The 25,484-nt window shown below is 43.4% G+C and overlaps 1 protein-coding gene and 1 long non-coding RNA gene across 3 annotated transcripts in view; one reads left to right on the plus strand and one right to left on the minus strand.

Annotated features, from left to right (window-relative positions):
* Positions 1 to 25,484, minus strand: part of grik3 (glutamate ionotropic receptor kainate type subunit 3) — a 215,317-nt gene that overhangs the window by 34,273 nt on the left and 155,560 nt on the right. For both annotated transcript variants that reach the window (XM_087286435.1, XM_087286434.1), the window contains exon 11: positions 2,185 to 2,408. In XM_087286435.1, the coding sequence (XP_087142561.1) occupies positions 2,185 to 2,408 (224 nt within the window). The remainder of the gene's footprint in view (positions 1 to 2,184; positions 2,409 to 25,484) is intronic.
* Positions 17,668 to 21,680, plus strand: LOC147833247 (uncharacterized). The gene is made up of 3 exons (XR_015945000.1): positions 17,668 to 19,463; positions 19,843 to 19,897; positions 20,075 to 21,680. It is a non-coding gene; the product is annotated as an uncharacterized LOC147833247 (long non-coding RNA).

Here is a 25,484-nt window from a genome sequence, read left to right on the forward strand (position 1 = left end):
GTATTTCTTACCAACAACAATAAACAGTAAATTTGAAAACAAACTAAAAACTAAACAATTTCAGCTACTTAATTTATTTGAGGTTATAAACTTGAAAACTTGCATGTAATTAACTACAAAACACTGGATTTGTTTTAAATTTCAATATATAAAAAAAGTGTGTGTTCGCGATTTCTGGAGGTGTGGCTTTAAAACACAGTCTCTCCCTGTCATCCAAAGATAATATGCTAAGCAGTCAGCATTTTGGCAGATCACCTACTGCACCTTTAAGATTGTCCTTTTTTCTATATCATGATGTACAGTATTATTAAAACGGTGCTAAAATAAAAAAGGGCACATAAAATTTCTTTGGGACCGATTGGACTAACAAAATGTTTAGCAACATCCAATTATAACAAATCAATTATATAGTCATTTATTAATTTGTTTAATTTAATATTAACCTCAACTGATGAGAGTGGTGGACACAAGGTTTTCAGCACACGTCTATTTCCAGCCTGCTCTCACGAGAAAACGTAAGTATTTTACGTTTTGCCAGTTTAGTGGCTAATTCGTACGAATTCGTACGAGTTCAGTCGTACGAATTGGTACGATTTTAAAAAGGAGGCGTGGCACCTGACCCCACCCCTAACCCCAACCGTCATTGGGGGATAAGCAAATCGTACTAAATTGTACGAATTAGATCGTACGAATTCATACGAATTAGCCACTAAATGAAAAAGTTACGAATTGCCGTGAGATTGTGTTGTCTATTTCTGGTTTAATCTTGGTACCGCTAATCAGAGATCATTCTCAATTTTCAGTTGTGGCCTGTATTTATTTGAATGTATTTGATTATGTCAGGAACCTGGTGCTATAATATCAATCTGCTGCAGCTAACACTGTTCCTGTGTTGTTAATGTAAACACACCAATCCTATAAAAAAAATCATTGAAAGGCTGATGGCTTTTCATTTGCATGTTGTTTTTTTTACTATTAAAAACTACTATTTTTATCTTCTGTGGGTTATGGTTAAAATATGGTAATAAAAACAGTTTAATAAAATTTATTTGACTTTTGGAAATTACCAAGCGACCCCCTGTAATTTTCCCGTGACCCTCAAGGGGGTCCCGAGCCAAACTTTGGAAACAACTGCCCTAAATGAATGATAGTCCCGCCCTAAATGACTGACAGCCCATTGCTCCCTTTTAAATACTTAAAACTGCGCCCCAAAGGCATACCATGTGACCAGATTTGAACAAAAGTAATTTAGAGGGGAAGAAAATATGGTGCTAGATTTAAATTTATGAGGACAAATCATACATTCATTCATTTTCCTTCAGCTTAGTCCTTGACGTGTTCTGATGTCAGCTGCAGGAGTGAATGAATGGCGGAAGAAAGTAGTTCCTCATACAAAAGGGTTTTTAGACTCTCTGCGTTTTTTATATACACGATTATGCCACTGAACTGTTATATAAACGCAATATCACACTCCTATCAGTGCGATATGGCTGTATATCGGCATTGGCGGGATACTAAGGCACTAATGTCAACTCACGCCTCTAACCAGTGCCAATATCGCACTGCTATGAGTGTAATACATATATAGCATTTTCTAGACAAGTCAAAAATACTCTTGTTTTTAGAAATACTGTTAAAATTATGTCAAAAAATAGAACTCTTTCCTTAAAACAAGCAAAATAATCTGCCAATGGAGTTAGATTATTTTGCTTGTCTTAAGGAAAACAAAAAAAAGAAGCTTTTTCTCCAGTGTTTGTGATGCCCTTTGAAGTCATTAAGATGGCCACTTTTAAATGTACTATAAGATTTTTTTTTAGATCTAGTGATGACCTGTGTAAAACTTGCTGCCATCTGTTGCTATGATGTTGTCATGCAGTTGCTGTTGTGATCAGAATTTTCCAAGTGCATTACGCACCTAAAGTGCATTAGCGTGTGTCTGCTGTGCAGTTGCTTCAGCATTCAGGATGGTTGTAAAGGTTTTTTAATGGCCACAAAAATCCCACCAGCAAATCTCTTTGCTGATATTCTGCTCCCTAGGTATGGTTTGGTCCTTTCGCCTTAGCAAACACCACTAATAACACATTACTGTTTGCCCTTTGATGCTCTACTGAGTGAATCCAAAGCAAATATTTCATGGCACCACAAAGGTTAATAGCCACAGTTGTACGATGGGATGTGGCTCACCTGGCGATGACGAAGAGCACACAGCTGACGCCCAGGTAGGCCAACAGGATGTAGACCCAGATATCAGGAGTCATGGGGTTCAGGAACGAGAAGAAGCCGGAGTTGGTGCTGTTGGGTTTCCGGTACAGGATACTGATGCCGGTGTTCAAGAAAGGTTTGGAGAAGTCAATGGCTTTCTCTCGCATGAAGGTGATTGTGAGAGGAGCCACAGCAAGGTCAGCTCTCTAAGGAAACAAACATTAGGATTGATTAAGTCTTTTGAAACATACTGTATAATCTAGTCAAACATTTTCTTCATGAAACACACTGGCAAAACAATTAAGCTTTCATAATGCAACATTTTGAACAAGTATCAATCTAATTTAGACAGGACTACACTGCAAAAGCTCTTGTTTTTTAATTAAGAATCGAACAAATCTAAAAACTAGCTATTTTTTGTTTTATTTTCATGAAATCTTCAAAGGTTTGGTAGTTACTGGTAAAAATCAATTCCCTGTGCAGATTATATAAAATAATCTTTTTCATAAGATTTTACTTATAAAACCCAACTATTGAGCTCTATAGCAGAGTTTCTCAACCACGTTCCTGCACTGTAGAAAATGATATGATCAATAAGCCATGACAACATATGTTTTTAATTAATTGTAACTTATTAAACTAGGTTAATCATGTTTTAACATACTTTTATGAATTAGGCAAGCTGATTTAAGTCAGTAGAATATCATTTAAGTTCAATTGACTCAACAATAACCCTAACAATTTAAGGCAAGCAGTAGGGGAGTGCGGGGCACAAAGTAACGCCGTCTAAAATGTAACATGGAGCTCAGGGTTAATCATGGCATGCTTCCAAGATTTTTCACCACAGTGTCGGCAGACGTCTTTCTGCCAATTATTGAAAAAGTTTGGCAAAATTTGGATGAGAAACACAGGAGAAACCATTTTTGTAGCATAAAAGGTATTTTTATTATAGTCAATATTTTTTTATTTAGAAAAAATCTGTGAAAGTATAAACATACTGTAAAATCTTGTATTGTTGTGATCACCATCTTCTAGGCTGAAAGATGAAACCATTTTGAAAGGTGTAAAAAAACGCACAGTGAATGCTAGCCAGTTTTGAAGAAAACATGACACAGCAGGGTTAATTTTAACAGGGTGTTAAAACTAAACCACACACTGTTGGACACCAACTAAACAAACAAAACATTTTTTGACTTTTAAGCGTAATGTTAAAAACTTTAAATAAAAAATGTTTTTAATAAAAAATGTTTTTTAATAAAAAAAAAATATTTTTTATTGCTAATAATACAAATAAATGCACGGTATAATAATGGATAATAATGCAAATAAACCCAAATGTGTTTATCTAGTAATAATAATAATAATTCCTTACATTTATATTGCGCTTTTCTGGGCACTCAAAGCACTTTACACAATGGGGGGAATCTCCTCATCCACCACCAGTGTGAAGCATCCACCTGGATGACGCGACGGCACCCATTTAGCACCAGACCGCACACCAGCTGATTGGTGGAGAGGAGACAGAGTCATGAAGCCAATTATGATATGGGGAGGGTTAGGAGGCCATGATGGACAGAGGCCAGTGGGCTAATTTGGCCAGGATGATGGGGTTAAACCCCTACTCTGGGATTTGTAACGACCACAGAGAGTCAGGTTTAGTGTCTCATCCAAAAGACTGCACTCACTGAGCAGTATAGAGTCCCGTCACTCTACTGGGGCATGAGGACCTAGACAGACCACAGGTTGAGCGCCCCCTGCTGGCCTCACTAACACCACTTCCGGCAGCAACCTAGATTTCCCATGTGGTCTCCCATGCAGGTACTGAGCATGCGCAGCCTTGCTGAGCTTCAGTGGGTGACCATGTGAGAGTTGCAGAGAGCTAGCAGCCTTCTGCATCTAGTAAATAAATAAACATACTGTGCTATGTAGAATAAAAAAATAATTGAGCTAAGTACTGAGGAATATAGCTACTATATAAAGTAAACAAAAATTAAATGAATTGTGTGAAATCTGCCTTTTCAAGCATGTGTTACAACTAATCCCCTGTCTATTACAACTCGCCCCACTGGTGGGGTAAATAATAACATTTTTACTTCTGGCACTTTTGGAAATACTGCAGAGAAACCATAAATCCGGCGATCATACAACCAGTGCTCATTTGTAGGAGAGGCTTGTGTGTTGTTGGTAAAAATAAATGGTTTATCCAACACTATCACTTTGTTCATTGTTTTGCCAAAACCCCTATTTTATTTACAGTGTGGAGGACCACCAACACTGCATGTTTGGAGGTCTCCTTTGTCTGTCACACTGATTAGTTCTGAGCTAGTGAGCTGAAGTTCTGAATGCAGTGTGTTCGATTAAGGAGACCTGGAAAATGTGCAGAGCTGGTGTTCCTCCAGGAACATGGTTGAGAAACACAGCTATATAGTATAAACATGAAGCAATACAAGTGTTCGCAATATGTGTTAAACAAGTACATCAACCCTATTTTGTTTTCCTTGACTTCCGTCGGCATATTTCAGAAGGCACAGCTAGCACACAATCACGAAATTATCCGACTAGTACAAACTGAGCACGATTGTGAGAAACACAATAACTATTAAAACAGATGAAGTCCATTGTTTGAGAAGTCATTGTTCATTCTTAATGGACGTATCTGGGCTGATGCTGGAGCAATTACAGGCTGTATAACAGCATGACAAAACAGAGCAATTGCTACACGCGGATCATTACAATATAATTGTTACCAAAAATAACGTAAAACGGTCTCTCTTGTGAGAAATATAGATATGACAGCACACAAACCGTCCCATCACGCTCCGTAACACGGGCAAATTCACACCCCGGAGGCTCAAAGTCGGTATTGCCAAGGTGACTCAACTGTTGAAACAAGTGGCCTAGTTTTTTTTTCTTCCTAGCTGTCTGCCATGACACTCCCTCCCTCTCTAGGAGCAGGGAGGCGTTCACTCGCTGATATCTGGCTGCATATTTAGAAGGTCACCATTTACATCGCCTTACCCTGCTTCCTTCTCTCCAGGGTTGGACAGGAGGTTAATGAAACCAGCTGCTTGGTGCACGCTTCACCGCGTTTTTCCACCCTAACATGATGAAACTCGCAAAGGGGTCCAGACTCTGGTCTTACAAAATACTGCAATCCAACCGTCGTGGACTGAAGCATTTTCATCTCAACGTGATGTCCTTTCTTTCCTTACCCACAAGGCCGCTGTTGCATTCTCCAAGCTTTCCGTGACATTTCATTGCTTTGACCTCCGTCCTGGTGTTTGGATGGTGAATTGTTGTGGCTTGCTTTGTAATTTAAAAAAAGAGCCGCAGTCCTGACAGACAGACCTGATTGCCTAAAATATAGACCAGCATGTGGCTAACAGACAAAGAAAAAGAAGAAGATCCAAAGACAGAGTGACTACAGTGTGTCTACAGGTGGAGTACACTGTAAATAAAAAAAGCTGGATTCCACACATTCGATTTGTGTTGGGACAACATGAAAGAATTAAGTTAGCTTATTAGTTTTTTTTACATTTTAAGTGGATTGAACATAAAACAATGATGTTGTCCCCCCAAAAATTCAACTCTGTGTTGTTTCAGCTCACTTTAAAAATGTAGTTTGAACAAACAGCAAACAAGATTTTTCAGTGTACACAGCAAATTAATCAGTGCTAAAATTTTAAGGCTCTATTTTTAACGATCTAAGCGCAAAGTCTAAAGTGCATGGCGCAAAAGCATTAAGGGCGAATCCACTTTTGCTATTTTAAGAAATAGATGGAAAATTGGGTCTGGGGGTGAAGCAGTGGCGCAGTAGGTAGTGCTGTCACCTCACAGCAAGAAAGTCGCTGGGTCGCTGGGTTGAACCTTGGCTCAGTTGGCGTTTCTGTGTGGAGTTTGTATATTCTCCCTGCGTTCCTGTGGGTTTCCTCCGGGTGCTCCGGTTTCCCCCACAATCCAAAGACATGCGGTACAGGAGAATTGGGTAGGCTAAATTGTCCGTAGAGTGTGTGTGTATGTGTATGTGTGTGTGTGGATGTTTCCCAGAGATGGGTTGCAGCTGGAAGGGCATCCGCTGTGTAAAAACGTGCTGGATAAGTTGAAGATTCATTCCGCTGTGGCGACCCCGGATTAATAAAGGAACTAAGCCGGCAAGGAAATGAATGAATGAATGAATGAATGAATGAATGAATGAATGAATGAATGAATGAATGAAATTGGGTCTGCGCCGTGGTTCTCTTAATGAGTTATGTCAGTGTTTTGAGCATAACGTGCATTAAACCAATCAGAGTCTCATCTCCCATTCCCTTCAAGAGTCAGTTGCGTCACGCCATGGTCCATTTACTATTTACACGGAGGACTTTGTAAGTGGAAAACTGAACGCTTCATTAGCAAGAAAACAGTCAAACAGACCATCTGCAGCACGAGGATAAAGAACGAGCCTCCTCCATTCAGTGTCTTTACTTTCTCTTTACTTTCTCTTTTTACTCCTTTACTTTTGTGGAGTAAGGAAACGGTGGAAACTCAATCCACAGAAAACATCCATTAGCCGACATATTTAATTTCGGTTGTTAAGCTCAAAGATGTGTTTCAAAACTATTTCTAAATTCAGTTCTAATTTCCAGCAAATGAATAGCTGAACAATAATAACGAGTTATATCCAAACAAACGTCCTGTTCTTATGCCTCATAGGGTGATGCATACATCTCCAAAACAGATGGACAAATCTAAATTTGTTTTAATCAAAACAAACATAAACATGCATATCATGAATAACACTACTACTAATAATACATGATATCATGAAGATATCATGAAGATAATTGTCATGAAGTCGTCATGGTGACGCAGTGAGTAGACACAAATTTGTTTCAGTTTTTGTTCTGATTTATTCTAATTAGCTGCATTAGCCTACCAAATGTGGCTTTTAGAATATCTAAAATATCAAAACTTTCACTCAGATAACTTGTATATGGTAGATTTGTTTTCAAAATTACATCATTGCAGTTCTTTTTAATAAAGCTTGAAGTATACCAGGGCCTTAAAGAGGTGGTTTAGAGTGTATTTTTAAGGCTTGGTTGTGTTAATAAGAAGCAAAGCAATGTGTGCTCATGCTTCATTTGAAAAAATTTTATTATTTTTTTTCATTTATTCTTCCTTTGATTACATACAGCTACTCAGCTAACATGAAAACGTGTTATTTTTCTTAGTTCCTCTGAAAGGCCCGCCCTCAAGAGGCTCTGATTGGTCAGCTAACATGTTGTGCTGTGATCTGCTCCACATCACCAGGAAAAGCGCCACGCCCCTACAAGCACATACTTTTAAGCTGTGTAAATACTGTCAGAGTAGCTGTTAGCCATATCAGTTTTAGCCTGAATAAGACAGAAAATGACACAGAGCACACAGCTGAACTCTCTAAAATTAAATCTGACAGCAGTTTGACTGATAATTCTGTTGTTTACATCCTTGTTTTCCTCCTCACTACAACATACCATTAACGCTAGACACTAACGTTGTGCATGTATTTGATCCATTTTAACAAATAAAAATGTTTAGAAGTTGTGGCTCACAATCCACAGCTTCATCTATCTAGGTTGGAGTTGCTCCTTCTTTGAGGAGTTTTTAGCTGAATCCAGCACTGAACTTGGGGAGATTCTGAAAGCTGTATATATATATACATACATACATTTTTTTATAATTCTCTGGAGCATAATTAAAATTAAATTGTAAGCACTTCTCTCTTTGTGTCGTGTCCTTTGGAAGGCCAAATACAGAAACAGAATAATCTCTTTGGAAATAGCAACGTTTGGACACTTTGTTGCTGTAGGCTTTGCTAAGCTAACTCTGAAAAAGCCAATGTCTCCCTTTGCATTTACCTTTGAACGTCTTACATTCAGAGATGTTGTCTATGTTCACACAGCTACATTACACATCAACTACAGTTCATAATATGATATCATAGTCGACCACCCCTTTAATACACTTAAATCCACATCAATCATGTGAGTTCACTCAGATCGGCAAATTACTGAACTAATTTTATCGTTTTTACCTGATCCCGGATCAGTTTAGTGAGGCATTTGTACAATAAAAGAGAATAATAATATTAGTTAATAGTCTCTCGTTGCCCTGTATGGCAGAGCTTACCATTAAACAAACAATATTTAAGCTTTGAAAACTGCAGAGATTTATTATTTGATGATTAAACATAATTTAATATTAGATAAGTGCAGGTGACATGGTGGCTCAGTGGTTAGCACTGTCGCCTCACAGCAAGAAGGTTGCCGGTTTGAGTCCCGACTGGGTCAGTTGGCATTTCTATTCGGAATTTGCAGAACTGGGTTGCGTCTGGAAGGGCATACACTGGGTAAAACATATGCTGGAACAGTTGGCGATTCATTCCGCTGTGGCGCCCCCTGATATTTAAGGGGTTAAGCCGAAGGAAAATTAATGAATAAATGAATATTACATACATGTTGTCACCTTAGAATTATAAGGTCTCTCTGACATTTTTGACAAAATTGAGTTATTCAGATATTCTCATTAAATGACAACTTATTTACATTATAGGATGTTTTTTTTATAAGTCGTTTACATTTTAAGACTTAAAAAAAACAAAAAAAAAAACGTTCGAGGTTACTAAAGTAACCCTTCGTTCCCCGAGGAGGGGAACGGAAGCACTATAAGTGGATTTGATTTGTAAAATCCACGCATTGGGAGGTTCGGTTCAGAAGCTACTCGTCTGAAAGAGTATTGAACGGGCCAATTAAGAATGAATTGGCAGCGCAAGCCTGCGCAGGTGAGCGGCATAAGCAATCAACTGAGTATATAAGCTCACCTGGCGCCAGCAGACGCTATCCTTTTTAAGCTGAAGAGACTTTCAACAGCTAAGGGACAGTCATTATGGCGACGGAGTATAGTGCTTCCGTTCCCCTCCTCGGGGAACGAAGGGTTACTTTAGTAACCTCGAACGTTCCCCTTCGGGGGGAACTTCAGCACTATAAGTGGATTTGATTTGTAAAATCCACGCATTGGGAGCCCATTGAAAGCGCCATAATGACTGCACCTTACCAACACCCCCGATGAGGAGATAGTCAAGCAAGCGTGACGCACCCGCATCATGGGGGGCGCGGTCCTCCAACGTGTCCCTGGCCCTAATTTATCCTACTTCAACAGAAGTTTTACGGATTTAGATATATTTTTTGGGAAGTCGTGAGCATCTAGATAATTCTAGGAATACGACAGTACGTTGGGAAGCGTGCAATCCCGATAGGGAGGACGCTGCGGAGGCCATCCGTTACCCGAGGGGGGATAGATGGCAGAATTTACATATGGACTAGCCCTAAAAAGGGGGAGTACGCATAGCAAAAGAGTGGTTAGCGGGGAGGGAAGACACGGGTCCGCCCAGGGGGGGGACTTAACCGTGGCGGAATAAGCATATGGGATCGCCTAGTGGGGATCACGCATAGCAGGCACCTTTACCCAAAACGCGGGCTGACCAGCGGGCAGACCTACAACGTAGTGGGCCAGCAAGTGACTCCTCCGCTGAGTCAGTGCTGGGGGCCACGGAGGAATCTGCAGGGCTCACCTGACGGGGAACTTTACTGACAGATAAAAAGGCGCACGTATCTCCGTGTTAGGGAAAATGGCGCAGCAAGCGTGTTTCAACACCCTACCGAATTGTTTCCTCAATCACCAAGGGTTACCTAATACCCTTGAGGAAACCGGCTCCACTCGCAGATTGTAAAACCTTGCAAATGTGTTGGGTGTCACCCAGCCCGCAGCTCTACAGAAGTCTGTTAGAGGGGCGCCGCGTGCGCGCGCTCGAGAGGATGCGAAACTCCGAGTGGAGTGCGCACGCGCTCTCGGGGGACGCGGCTCATCTCGGCTCTGATAGTGAAAGAAAGGCATCCACAATCTAGTGGGAACTTATTTCGGTACGGCACTTCCCTGCTGCCGACCGTTATAACAGACGAAGAGCTGCTCAGATGATCTAAACTCTGAGTGCGGTCCGGATAATACGCAAAACGCGAACTGGACAATAAAGAAGGGCTGGGTCTGCCTCCTCCGAGGGCAGCGCTTGCAGGCTCACTACCTCGTATTAAAACGGAGTGGTAGGAACCTTGGGCACATATCGCGGGCGGGGTCTCAGGACGTGAGAGAAGCCAGCCCAATTACAGGCACGAGTCACTGACCGAAAAATGCCTCCGGGTCCCCGACCCTCTAATCGATATCAACGCGACCAGCAGAGCTGTCTTCAGGGACAGAAAGATACTGAGTCGAGGATCGAAGGGATCTGACGCGGCTTGTGTAGCGAGGGCGAGATCCTAAGAGGGCATGAGAGGGGGCGGGATGGATTAATTCGCTTAGCGCCCCTGAGGAACCGGATGATGAGGTTATGCGTTCCCACGGTGCTGCCAGCCACCGCGTTATGAGAGCGGAGATGGCAGCCACGTAACCTTGAGTGTGGAGGGCGACAGCCTGCTCTCCAGCTTCTCTCGGCGTAAAGAAAGCACAACGCTGATCTGGCAAATTACGGGGGTCTTCTCAGCGAGAGACACACCATTCAGTGAATAGACTCCACGTCAGGGCATAGGCGCGCTCGGGGAGGGGGCTCTAGCCCGAGTGACGGTATTAGCCACCGCAATCGGAGGTTACCTAAGTCTTCCTCGCGTCTAAAATCTCTTCAAAGATCGGCGAGGGTGCCAGGTGGTGCCCTGTCCCTGAGAGAGTAGGTGCTCTCTCGAAGGGACTGCCAGGGGAGGGCTATCGCGAGGGAGAGCTCTGACATCCAGGTCCGGTTGAGCCAGAGGGGCGCAACCAGCAACCTGTTCCTCGTCCTCTTCCTGACCTTGCACAGTAACTGCGCGAGCAGGCTCACTGGGGGAAACGCGTATTTGCGCGTGCACCGAGGCCAGCTGTAAGCCAGTGCATCCGTGCCGAGAGCACTCGGTCAGGGAAAGAACAACTAGCAATGAGCGATCTCGGGGGAAGCAACAGATCGATCTGGGCTTCCCCGAATCGCGCCCATATCAGCTGAACAGACTCGGGGTGGAGTCTCCATTCTCCAGGACGCAAGGCTGCCGTGAGAGCGCATCGGCTGCACGGTTGAGCTTGCCTTAATATGAATGGTGTGCAGCGATTTCAGCCGCGGATGACTCCAGAGGAGCAGACGGCGGGCGAGCTGAGACATGCGGCGAGAGCGCATACCCCCTATACGGCTGATATACGCCACCGCCGCCGTACTGTCCGTCCTGACCAGCACGTGTTGCCGCTCCAGCACCGGAAAAAAACGGTGGAGAGCGAGGAACACTGCCAACAGCTCCAGGCGATATGCCAATGCAACTGGGTACCTTTCCACAGGTCCGCAGCCGCATGCCCGCAACGCACAGCCCCCCAGCCCGTGTTGGAAGTGTCTGCTGAAACGACAACAAGACTGGACGCCTGTTCTAGAGACACCCAGGTCTGTAGGAACGAGGGGTCGCTCCAAGGGCTGAGGGCGCGGCGACACAGCGCAGTAACAGAGACTCGGTGTGCGCGCGCTTGCCATGCGCGTCTGGGGACTCGATCGTGAAGCCAGTGCTGAAGTGGTCTCATATAGAATAATCCGAGCGGCATGAAGCGGCTGCGGATGCCATATGCCCCAGGAGCCTCTGAAATAGTTTCAGTGGGACCACTATTTTACTGTCGAGCTCTCTCAGACAGTACAGCATCAGCTGAGCGCGCTCTCCGGAGAGGCGCGCTGCCATGGTGACCGAGTCCAGCTCCAGCCCGAGAGAAGAGATCCTCTGCACGGGGGCGAGTTTGCTCTTTTCTCGGTTGACCTGAAACCCCCACAGGTGGAAGTGCCAGAGCACTTTGTCTCTGTGCATAATCAACTGCTCTGAGAGAGGGCAAAAATCAGCCAGTCGTAAAGAAATTGAGTATGCAGATGCCCGCGAGCCGAAGGGGCGCTGAGGCACCCTCCGCGGGCTTGGTGAGGACCCGCGGAGACAGAGAGAGCCCGAAGGGGAGGGCTTTGTATTGCCAAGCTCGACCTTCAAACGCAAACCGCAGAAACTGTCGGTGGCGAGGAAGAGTGGAGACATGGAAATACGCGTCCATCAGGTCTAATGCTGCAGACCAACCCAGAGGACGAACGCACCGGAGGATGCGCTTCTGCGTGAGCATTCTGAACGGCAGCTTGTGCAGGCAGCGGTTCAAAACGCGCAGATCTGGGATTGGCCGTGACCCACCGCTCTTTTGGGCACGATGAAGCGTGGGCTGTAAAACCCACTCTCCATCTCGGCTGGAGGGAGCGGCTCGATTGCATCCTTCGCCAGGAGGACAGCAATCTCCTCTCGCAAGACAGGGGCGGACAGGGGGCTGACCCTGGTGAATACACACCCGTGACTTGGGGGGCCGTTTCGCGAACTGAATCGCATAGCCGAGTCTGATTGTGCGTATGAGCCACCGCGAAGAGCTGGCCCGCGCTAACCAGGCAGGCAGAGCTCTCGCTAATGGACTCATCGCTACAATCGCTGACGTACCAGCAGTGGGGCAGCGCGGAGTGGGTGTGCTGATCCGGGAAGCTCGCGGGTCCCACGGAAAAGCTGGAGGTGAGATATTTGCTCTCACTCCAAACCCGAGCTCCGGAGGGGAGGCTCGAGGGGTGGGAGAAAGGAGACCGTCCTCCCAGCGCTCGTGAGCCACTGGCGAAACGCACCGAATCTGCAAGCTAGAAAGCATAGCGTCCCAGACTGGCAGATTTCGGGCTGTCACATCTGGGGAAGTGAAAAGTGCCCTTTCATAATGTTTTCATGGCAGTAAAAAGTGCCGTTGGAAATGGGGCCCCGCCCTCCAGCGGGGAAAGAGCAAGTTCCCTCTTCTCCAGATGGCCTGTCCCAGGGGCGCTTCGCGGTCCGTTGCCGGACTTAGCGGCGTTCTGGGCAGGGGGGCTGCCTGCTTCCGAGGTGCCCGACGCGCTCGCTTCGCCTGAGGCGTGTGCGGGGGCGGAGCAGCTCTCGTAGGCGGGCGCCTTCGGCGAGGAGCAGGTATGAATGGCACGGCGGGCGGAGCGGGCTACGGACCGCCGATAAGACATCACCCACCAACTGCTCTCTCACCGCCTTGAATTCCTGGGTGAATTCACAGACAGTGTCGCCGAACCTGGCTGGGGATATGGGGAAGTCAAGAAAGCGGACTTTGTCGACTTTGCGCATATCAGCCAGGGGTGGCGCTCCTGGACCACTAATGTGGACATCGTCCTCCCCAACGCACACGCAGCGGACTCAGTAGTCCGAAGAGCTAAGTCGGCGGCGGTGCGAAGCTCGTAAGCCTGGGTTGGACCCACCCTCGTGCAGCTCGGCCAGCGCCTGCGCTTGGTAGCGCTAGTAGGTGGCTATCGCATGCAAGGCGGAAGCAGCCTGGCCCGCAGCTATGTAAGCTCTAGCTCCGAGGGAGGTAGATAACTTACAGGCTTTGGATGGGAGACGAGGCGGATCCCGCCAAGAAGAGGCGCCGCGCGGATTTACCGCCATCGCGCACTCAACCTGAGGAATCGCCACATACCCCCTGGCTGTTTCACCGTCAAGAGTGGTTAGGGTGGAGGAACACGCAGCACGAGCAGAAAAAAGTGCTTTACAAGACCGCGTGAGCCTACTGTGCACCTCCGGGAAGAAGGGAACGCCCCTCTAGTCGGTCCGGCCGCGGAGCTGGGGGATAAACCATCTCCAACCCACGGCCGAAGCAGCCCGGGAAAGCACGGCTAACATGTCCGTTTCAGGATCCGTAGTGACAGCGCTCACCAGCCCGAAGGGGGCGAGCGGGTCTGGATCATCATCGGACAATGAAAGCCCACCCTCCGATGCCGCGGTGGACATCTGGTCTCCGGTGTCATCGGGCGTAAGGGCTACCATCTGTTAGACGGATCGCTTCCCCCGCCCGAAGCTTGGATGGAGCGCTTAGAGGAGCGGGAGGTCCGCGGGCCCGTGGGCGACGGATTATCTCTCGCTGAAACCCTCAGATCTGCCCGAGTGCCCGCTGCAGAGCAGGGGACAACTGGGGTGGTTCACCCTTTTGCAAAGGCTAACCGCGATCTTGCGCAACAGTCATGGCATCGCAATGACGACATGAACTGCCCGCGAGCAGCGCATTAACATGCTGGACCCCCAGACATGTAACGCAGTGCCCGCGCCCATCATCCGAGGACAGGAAACCACCGCATCCAGAAACGCACAGTCGGAGCGCCGTCCTGATAAGGACGTGCTGCACGACTGTGTTGCTCTTTCTGTGAAGTTTGCAACTTTATACGCACCGCTCTGGAGGACCGGACCCAAAGAACGCCAGGCAAGGGAGAAACCCAGCTCGACCGTCTGCCACTGCGTGTACACACTCTGGACCGGGAGAATGCTCTCGTTCGCTCAGAATCGCTGGTCACAGCAGGAGGAACCCTCATCGACTCGATCAGAAAGTCTCTGAAGCGAAAAGGATAGCGTCTGCTGGCGCCAGGTGAGCTTATATACTCAGTTGATTGCTTATGCCGCTCACCTGCGCAGGCTTGCGCTGCCAATTCATTCTTAATTGGCCCGTTCAATACTCTTTCAGACGAGTAGCTTCTGAACCGAACCTCCCAATGCGTGGATTTTACAAATCAAATCCACTTATAGTGCTGAAGTTCCCCCCGAAGGGGAACAAATGTTACACACAGTTTGCTATGGAATGCAAAAACTTTGAAGCTCAATATCTCAAAATCATTCAGAACGCAGTCAGAACCGTATAATTCCAAGGTGACGATGTGTCATAATCATTTTTTATAGACAGAATTACTAAAAAATCTCCTCCCAAAAAACAATGAAGAAAAAGGAAACAGAGCCGGAGGTAATTATAGCAAAGCCAGAGCCAGGTTAGAGACACAATGTCAATATTCGCTCGTGGACAATGGACTTGTCAATATCATCTGTGATAATCCTTTAAAGACTTTGTCTTTGCTTGTCAGGTCGTAACGAGAATGATTTAGCTCGGCCAAGTGCTCAAGACTGTGAAAATGTATTAAAAGGTCCTACATAGTCCGAGTCAAAGTTAGTACAGCGAGACAATGAGCCAGCGCTGGTTTATAACCTTCCGGCTTATCCACCGGAGCAAAGATTAATTACTATAACAGGAAGAAATGACGTGCTACGGCAGCCATTAACACTGGCATGGCTGGATGATTAATGAGATCATCAATTATAACTAAATCAAGTATAATAAGACTGTTGCATCATTTAACGCCTTCCCCGGCATGACCTTTAGCTTTGGAGTGGGATTTGTGGCCCGCTTTTAGAAAAAAACAGAAAAGAAAAATAAACTGTGAGGTCCTACTTGACACTACAGTCCTTATGACTTTAATTAATATCCAGCAGAGTATTTAAGAAGCTCTCTTTTTATGACATCGCAGCTATCGAATGCTAGTCTGCAAGACAAATATAAACTAAATAAATATTTAAAGCTCTTTAGTTTGACATCATATATTCCAGCAGACTCCTGGAAAGCGTGTCCTATCTAACTCCCACGAGTGATCCATAATCTCCCACAAATCTGTCACTGTCTCTGCTGCAGTCATAACACTTTTTCAATTTTCACACAGAAGGCTGGAAAAGCAAATACCTTTCGCAAACATCTTATATTATTTATAGACAGCTGATTGTCTATTAATAGTGGTCTAAAAATAGCCGATGACTTCCTTTAAATATCCCAGGAAAATTAAAGGTAAATATGAGGCTTTTAGCATCTGTTTTCAATTTAAAGACACCTTATTCTGTCACACTTTACAATAAAGTTGTATTAATTGATGTTTGTTAATGCATTTACAAACATAAACAAACAATAGACAGTATGTTGTTTTCAATCACATAGTTCTGGTGATGTGTGAAATTCAGATGGAGGGCAGGAAGTAAAAAACTGAGTGGGAGTGGGGCTGAGTTGTCCACTGTACTAACATATATTTGCCTGTCTTCGATGCTGTACATACTGTATAGTAAGCTTACGTTACATAAAAATACGATAGTAAATACTAGTGGTTGGAAGCATACTATAGGTAATAACTTGAATTAAACTGTCGAAGTAATTATATTGTTGCTGTGGTACGACTAATGCAGTAATAAACAAATGATTCAGTAGGCGTCAGTTTTCTACGCTATAATCACAATGTACCACAGTTTACGCTAACGCAGGGGTTTTCAAAGTGTGAGGCAAGCCTCCCCTGGGGGGCGCCAGAGCATGTCAGGGGAGGCGCGGGAAAAAATATTATATAATAAAAATATAATTATTAAGTTTAATTATTATATGTATTTCTTATTATATTTAAACGTTTTAATTAAACAAAGCTAAAAAAATAACATGTAAAAAATAAGAAAACCTTTTTTACCCAGAAGGCCATAGCTGTGAATTCGCTTCTGTTTGGCAAGCCCGCCAATACAGGTATATGCCTGTTAATACAATGGATCGGTTTCTGAGACCCCCGATTCAAAGCCTTCAAGTTCAGGGCTTAAACCCAAAAGACGACAATATGATGATCAGTATTTGAGTTTAGGATTTACGTGGACAGGACCAGCTGATGAACCACGACCTTTATGTGTGGTTAGTCAAGATATTTTGGCTAATGACAGCATGAGACCCGCTAAACTTTGACTGTTTTGACTGGGATGGACAGTTCTTGGATCTGTTCTAATCATATTGAACAATCATCCTAGTTTTAAAAACGTTATATTAAAATACTTGTTATTACTCTGTAAATAATTCATGCAAATGATGATAAAAGTGAGTTAACAGTCTGACATCTGTCTGTGTCTTTATATATATATATATATATATGTGTGTGTGTGTGTGTGTGTGTGTGTGTGTGTGTGTGTGTGTGTGTGTGTGTGTGTGTGTGTGTGTTTGGGAGGAGGGGGGCGCCAATGGATAAGTTGTGTCAAAAGGGAGGCCCACTGTCTTAGACTTTGAAAAACCCTGCGCTAACGTTACAGTACTTATTACGAAGTGAAGTTTCACAAACTAATTTCGAGAGGAGCATGTGATATTATTGATTGCAGCTGGTCTCTCATCTACAATCATTAGTTAGCCAATCAGAATAATCCAAACTCACTACTCCCTTATCTTCGTTCTCCGAAGAAACCCCCCATCCACCCCATCTCCCCCTTTCTCCTTTACCAGGGGGAGCTACTGAGAAGTACCTAATCTCGTACTCCCTGGTCAGGTATAGAATAAAGAGGTCGGGAATAGAATAAAATCTTGCAGGACAAAAAAAATTAGTCCCATGCAGACCTCTAACCTACGCCAACATGACGATTGAACCGGCGACCCTTCACATGGGAGTCTGTTGCTTTGACAAGAAGACTAAAGACCATGGCTCCCTAGCGTCTGTCACCAGAGCACCTTTAGAGGTCCGAGAAGTGCAGTTTACCTAGACTCACCCCCATAAACCTCACTCCCATCCCAGACAAACCCCCAAGGTGTAACCCACCGGTCCTACTGCAATCAACTGCATCAAACTACAGCTCTTCGTATGGGAGTGAGGTCAAAGCAGTGAGGTGCACCTAGCATGTCACTTCGCTATCTGGCCTCCATTACACAAATTCCACACAGAAATATCAACTGTCCCAACAGGGACTCGAACCTGCAACCTTCGTGCTGTGAGGCAACAGTGAGGCACTGAGCCACCGTACCGCCCATTTCCATTATGTCCATAGTCCAAAATGTGCACTACTATAAGTGATATAATAGTATGAACCATTATAGGGGTGGTCAAATGTATGCCTATAGTTTTATTATTATTATTTTAAATACAGAAGGGCATCTGCTGCGTGAAACAGATGATGGATAAGTTGGCGGTTCATTCCCCTGTGGCGACCCCTGATTAATAAAGAGACTAAGCAGAAAAGAAAATGAATTGATTAATTTTGAATACAGATTGGTGCAAACCACCTTCCACCTTGACTTGTGTCATTTAAAATCGCTTTGTAATTCACACCCTGCTGATTATCAGTGAAAAAGACCCAATGGTTTTATGGTAAACTAACTCTTCTCCTTGACATTTTCCAAAGTTGATATTTTTGACTCCCACATTTTTGAGTTTACCCTTCACTTTACGATGCTCGTTGACCTACAAAGACGAATGAAGATGTCTGACGTATTTTGATAAACCTACAAGTGCGCCGTACCGTTAAATAGATGTACTAGGGCAAAGGCGTTTGGTAATTCAGTTATGAAACCATGATTTATGTGAACACGCGGGGTGACAGTTAAAATGTATCACCCTATGATTTAATGGCACTTTATCAGGCCAAAACAAGCCCGTGCTAATCCGCCGTTGCTTGTTGTCTTCTTTAAATCTACGAACCCTCGATGGATGACCCTCCGCGCGCATGTCACGGGCAGCAATAACACACACTCATCGTGTAAAGAACAATACCCAAGTAATGAAAATTCTGTAAGAGCTAATAAAAAATACTGATGAAAATAAATTGAGCTGATAAATAACTTTGACAAGAGCCATTAATAACAGCCTCTCAGTTCCCTGCGTACTCCCCACAAGGGCTCTCGAGTAACTGAGTTCTGAAAACAGACTCTTTTTTCTATGCAAGTCGATGGTTACAGAATTCTAACATTTTTCTGAATAACCTATTTTGTGTGTAACAGAAGAAAACTCAAAGGATTTGGAACCACTTGAGGGAGAGTAAATAGTGAGTATAAAATTACATTTTTGGGAAAACTATTGCTTTAAAACTGATCTGTTATGCCCCATTTTACAAGATGTCTTTTTTACAAAAAGTCTTTGATGTCCCAAGAGTGTGTATGTGAAGTTTCAGCTCAAAATACCACACAAATAATGTTTTATAACTCTTTGGAACTGCCTCTTTTAGGCCTTGGTCCCAATTGTGCCGTTTTGGTGACTGTCGCTTTAAATTCAAATGAGATTGTGCTCTTTTTTAAGGAGGGTGGAGCTACAAATGCCTGTGTGTCAGCATAGTGGTAGATTCAAAAACAGGACTAATGTCCTATGCTAATGAGGCAGAGATGATCACTAGTGGGTGGGGCTTTGTATGTGAAAAGGTGCCTCAAAAGGTGCTCTAGTGACAGACGCTAGGAGGCCATGGTCTTTATTCTTCTTGTTAAAGCAATTGACTCCCATGCAAAGAGTCGCCTGTTCGGTCCTAGCCCAGGCTGGGTGCAGTAGGACTGGTAAACTACACATGGGGGCTCGTCCGGGATGGGAGTGAGGTTTAAGTGGGTGAATGTAGGTAAACCTCACTCTTCCGACCTCAAAAGGTGGTCTTTAGTCTCCTTGTTAAAGCAACTGACTCACATGAGAGGAGTCGCCTGTTCAGTCCAAGCCCAGGCTGGGTACAGTAGGACTGGTGAACTACACATGGGGGCTCGTCCGGGATGGGAGTGAGGTTTAAGTGGGTGAATGTAGGTAAACCTCACTCTTCCGACCTCAAAATGTGCTCTGGTGACAGACGCTTGGAGCCATGGTCTTTAGTCTCCCTGGTAAAGCAATTGACTCCCATGCAAAGAGTCGCCTGTTCAGTCCAAGCCCAGGCTGGGTACAGTAGGACTGGTAAACTACACATGGGGGCTCGTCCGGGATGGGAGTGAGGTTTAAGTGGGTGAATGTAGGTAAACCTCACTCTTCCGACCTCAAAAGGTGCTCTGGTGACAGACGCTTGGAGCCGTGGTCTTTAGTCTCCTTGTTAAAGCAACTGACTCCCATGCAAAGAGTCGCCTGTTCAGTCCTAGCCCAGGCTGGGTGCAGTAGGACTGGTAAACTACACATGGGGGCTCGTCCGGGATGGGAGTGAGGTTTAAGTGGGTGAATGTAGGTAAAACCTCACTCTTCCGACCTCAAAAGGTGGTCTTTAGTCTCCTTGTTAAAGCAACTGACTCACATGAGAGGAGTCGCCTGTTCAGTCCAAGCCCAGGCTGGGTACAGTAGGACTGGTGAACTACACATGGGGGCTCGTCCGGGATGGGAGTGAGGTTTAAGTGGGTGAATGTAGGTAAACCTCACTCTTCCGACCTCAAAATGTGCTCTGGTGACAGACGCTTGGAGCCATGGTCTTTAGTCTCCTTGGTAAAGCAATTGACTCCCATGCAAAGAGTCGCCTGTTCAGTCCAAGCCCAGGCTGGGTACAGTAGGACTGGTGAACTACACATGGGGGCTAGTCTGGGATGGGAGTGAGGTTTAAGTGGGTGAATGTAGGTAAACCTCACTCTTCTGACCTCAAAAGGTGCTCTGGTGACAGACACTTGGAGCCGTGGTCTTTAGTCTCCTTGTTAAAGCAATTGACTCCCATGCAAAGAGTCGCCTGTTCAGTCCAAGCCCAGGCTGGATACAGTAGGACTGGTGAACTACACATGGGGGCTCGTCCGGGATGGGAGTGAGGTTTAAGTGGGTGAAGGTAGGTAAACCTCACTCTTGTGACCTCAAAAGGTGCTCTGGTGACAGATGCTTGGAGCCGTGGTTTTTAGTCTCCTTGTTAAAGCAACTGACTCACATGAGAGGAGTCGCCTGTTCGATCCTAGCTCAGACTGGGTTGGGTGCAGTAGGGCTGGTGAACTACACATAATGGCTCGTCCAGGATGGGAGCGAGGTTTTGGAGGGTGAGTGTAGGTAAACTTCAGTCCTCTGACCTCAAAAGGTGCTCTGGTGACAGATGCTAGGGGGCACTGGTCTTTGGTCTCCCTGGTAAAGCAACTGACTCCCATGTGAAGAGTTTCCAGATCGATCCTAGTTTAGAGCGGGTTGGGTGCAGTAGGACCGGTGGGTTGAACATGGGGGCTCATTTGGTAAGGAGTGTAAACCTTACTTCCATCCCGGACGAGCCCCCACGTGTAACCCACCGGACCTACTGCACCCAACCCAAGTCTGTGTAAGGTGTAGGAGGGTGAGAGTAGGTAAACCTCACCCCTCTGACCTCAAAAGGTGCTCTGGTGACAGACGCTAGGGGGCCATGGTCTTTAGTCTCCTTGTTAAAGCAACTGACTCACATGCGAAGAGTCGCCTGTTCGATCCTAGCTCAGGCTGGTTTGGATACAGTAGAACTGATGGTTTACGCATGGGGGCTCGTCCGGGATGGAAGTGAGGTTAAAGAGGTTAAACCTTGTTAAACCGTGTTGGCGTGGGTTTCTTCCGAGTGCTCCAGTTTCCCCCACAGCCCAGAGACATGCAGTATAGGTGAACTGGGTAAACAAAAAGCTGGTCATTGTGAATGTGAGATTGTATGGGTGTTTTCTGGTACTGGGTTATTAGTACGCCGCGTAAAACATATGCCGGAATAGTTGGTGGTTCATTCTGCTGCGGCGATCTCTAAAAAATTTGAGATTAAGCCAAAAGAAAATGAATGAATAAAGTTTAAGGATATTGAGCAGATTTTGCCAAACAGTAACAGCTTAGTTTGACATACGAATGGCAGGGCAATCAGAAACGCCATTTTAACTTCGGAAACTCATTCCATAAAAATAATAATAAATAAATAAATAAATCTCCTTCTGCGCTCAAGTCTTAAATAGTTTTCATGAAAGGCTCAAGCTGCAACATTTGGTGAGAATCGGTTGAGAAATCACCGAGTCCATAAATCCTTCTTCAGAGATAAGGCTTTGAGTTTACTCACATGAAAACACTCTATCTAGCTCAGCCTCATGTGGCAGGCCGAGGTCAGGTCCCAGAGCTTGTTTCTTAGTTTGCTTTTCAGGTCTGCTGATTCCAGATCAGCTTATCTATATAGACAGCAGCAAGAAGGGCACTCAGCCGCAAAATGAGTGCTCCTAAAAATACACACCGCACCTTCGATACTGTGCAGGCCATCTGATAAGGCTCAAGTATACTACACACCCAAATCCGTCGCATTGAGCCTTAGGTTTCAAAATTTGATGAAACTAAAATTGCTTCAATTCTTCAGAAAGATAGTTGGTTAAGTAGCTATTAAAATGGAGGAGATTATGATCAGTTAAATAGAGTTTGCTTTTAATAACAATTATTACTAGGTTTGTTTATTATTATTATTAATGGCATGTTCTTAAATGTCCACCGAATCCCCTTATTAGTGTGTACAAGTTTAGCACGCACAAGTATCTAATCAATAAGAATGCAAATTAAATTAAATTGAAACTAATTATAAAATAAAACAAAATAAAAGCTCCTTTAATACTCTGCAGGACATCTGATAAGGTTCAATTATACAACACACCCAAATCCGTCGCGTTGAGCCTCAGGTTTATAAATAAAAAAAAAACTTAAACTGCTCCAATTAGTCAGACAGATAGTTGGTTAGGCAGTTATTAAAAAATGAAGCAGATTATGAGCAGGTAAATAGAGTTTGCTTTCAATAACAATTATTACTAGGTTTGTTTATTATTATTAATGGCGTGTTCATAAATGTCCACCGAATCCCCTTATTAGTGTGTACAAGTTTAGCACGCACAAGTATCTAATCAATAAGAATGCAAATTAAATTTAAATTAAATATAAAATAAAACTAAATAAATGCATCTTCAATACTGTGCAGGCCATCTGATAAGGCTCAAGTATACTACACACCCAAATCCGTCGCACTGAGCCTCAGGTTTCAAGATTTAAAGAAGCTAAAACTGCTTCAATTCCTCAGACAGATAGTTAGTAAAGCAATTTTTAAAAACGGAGGAGATTATGAGCAGGTAAATAGAGTTTGCTTTCAATAACAATTATTACCAGGTTTGTTTATTATTATTAATATGGCATGTTCTTAAATGTCCACCGAATCCCCTTATTAGTGTGTACAAGTTTAGTATGCACAAGTACAAGTATCCAATCAGTAAGAATGTAAATTAAATTAAATTGAAACTAATTATAAAATAAAACAAAATAAAAACTCCTTCGATACTCTGCAGGACATCTGATAAGGTTCAATTATACAACACACCCAAGTCCGTCGCGTTGAGCCTCAGGTTTTAAACTGCTTCAATTCGTCAGACGGACAGTTGGTTAGGCAGTTATTAAAAACGAAGCAGATTATGAGCAGGTAAATAGAGTTTGCTTTCAATAACAATTATTACTAGGTTTGTTTATTATTATTAATGGCGTTTTCATAAATGTCCACCGAGTCCCCTTATTAGCAAGAACAAGTTTAGTATGTAAAAATATCTAATAAATTAGAAAGTTTGGTACTTTTCAGTACAAGTGTTTTTTGACCTTGTATGCATATCAGACTGTTGTTGGAGGCCCTCAAGACCAAAATATGACCTTTAATAATGCATAATAGGAGCTCCTTAAAAAATATTTGGACTAGAAACAAGACAAAAAAAGTTATGTAGGCCGTTAGTGCAGTGTTTACAATCAAAAAACTATGTTACAAATTTCACGAAAGGTAATATAAAAAAAGAAAACATAGTACAGTCACTTGGGCCATGTTCTCTAAACATTTTCCTTGGTTTAATAAACAGTTGACAGTTAAACTATTAGACTGTGAATCATTTGAATATGATGTAAAATCAACATGAAAGTAAGAAAATTTCCCAGAACACACCAGCTACAAATAATAAAGTAAATAGATGCACAAATGAGTATTTTTTGTCATTATTAAGATTTTTTTTACAACAAACAAGCATGTTTAAATGGGTGGTCCACTACCATATCATATTTTAAACTGTAGCTGTGTTAACATAATCACATCTCTGAATGTAAGACGCTCAACGTTCAATGCAAAGGGAATCTCCAGAATCCAGAATCTCTCCTAGCTTAGTGTTGGATTCAGCTAAAAACCCCTTGTGATTGTGAGCCACAACCTGTAAGTATTTTTATTTGTTAAAATTGATCAGCTACATGCACAGTTTCTAGCATTAACAGTATGTTGTAGCGAGGACATAAACAATTATATAAACAACGCGAAATCCATATTTATTCATCAAACAGCTTATCAACAAGCTTATACGTCGATTATATGTGAAAGACACTTTTTATTTAAGAAAGCTCAGGTGTGTGCTAAACTAAGCGGGGATTGCCTGAAAAGTAAGGATTCACTGTTGCGTAATTCATTGCATTGTATTTTTATTTATTTATTTATTGTCCATATTGTCTGTGCTCTGCTCCACACTCATTAGGCTCTTCTGTCTGAATGTCTCAGATTATGAGGGGGAGAAGACATGTTATTGCTGCGAGGGTCCGAGTCTACAGTCCTGAAAGCACAGGCCCTTCCACAACCCTGTTTGGACTGAATAATTACCTCATATATACCACACAGAATCGGAAAGATGTCCCTTGGAGCCTTACAAAAACATCCAAAATAGAATGAACAATTTAATATTTGTTTTATTTTAATGTTTCAAATTATTATTATGATAAAATCTGTAGGCAAGGAAATTTTCACAGTATGTCTGATAATGTTTTTTCTTCTGGAGAAAGTCTTATTTGTTAAATTTCGGCTAAAATAAAAGCAGTTATAAAATTTTTTAAAACTATTTTAAGGGCAAATTTATTAGCCCCTTTAAGCTAACTTTTTTTTCGATAGTCTACAGAACAAACCATCGTTATACAATAACTTGCCTAATTACCCTAACCTGCCTAGTTAACTTTATTAACCTAGTTAAGCCTTCAAATGTCACTATAAGCTCTATAGAAGTGTCTTGAATAATATCTAGCCAAATATTATTTACTGTCATCATAGTAAAGATAAAATAAATCAGTTATTATAAATGAGTTATTAAAACTATTATGTTTAGAAATGTGTTGAAAAAATAAACCAGGGGTTTAATAAATCAGGGGGGCTAATAATTCTGAGTTCAACTGTATATTAATCAAACTGACTATAAATATTAGAATATTAGAATATTAAATATTAAATATTAAACTTTTTATAATTAAAAAAAAGAATAATTGAAACCTGCTTAACTTATTAAATCAAGTTAAAGCAACAACAAAAAATAAATAGTTGTCTTGACTTTTTGTCATGAGTTTTTTGTTTTTACAGTGAATTCAGTGTGCTAACATTCTAATTAAACTTTCTTACTTCCTACTGTATGTACTTCTCATACTTTTTCACCTGCGGTCACATACGCACGCCATCTCAATTTTTGACTCTTCCAGCCATAATCCCTTTGTTCGCCTCAAGGTGACTGCAATCGGGCCGGATCTGGCCAAAGCACATGGAAGATTAAGTGCCGCTGCAGTAAGTCACCTCTCCCAACCCTTGCAGCACCTCGCCATTGACTCCCCCCATATGACTTCCTCCACTAAATGCCACTTAAGCTATTACAGCTCTCCAGCCCCGGGCTTCTGGTGACCTCAG

The sequence above is a fragment of the Danio rerio genome, chromosome 16 (genome assembly GCF_052040795.2).
Source record: "Danio rerio strain M-AB ecotype USA chromosome 16, GRCz13ab, whole genome shotgun sequence".
Classification (NCBI taxonomy): Eukaryota; Metazoa; Chordata; class Actinopteri; order Cypriniformes; family Danionidae; genus Danio; species Danio rerio.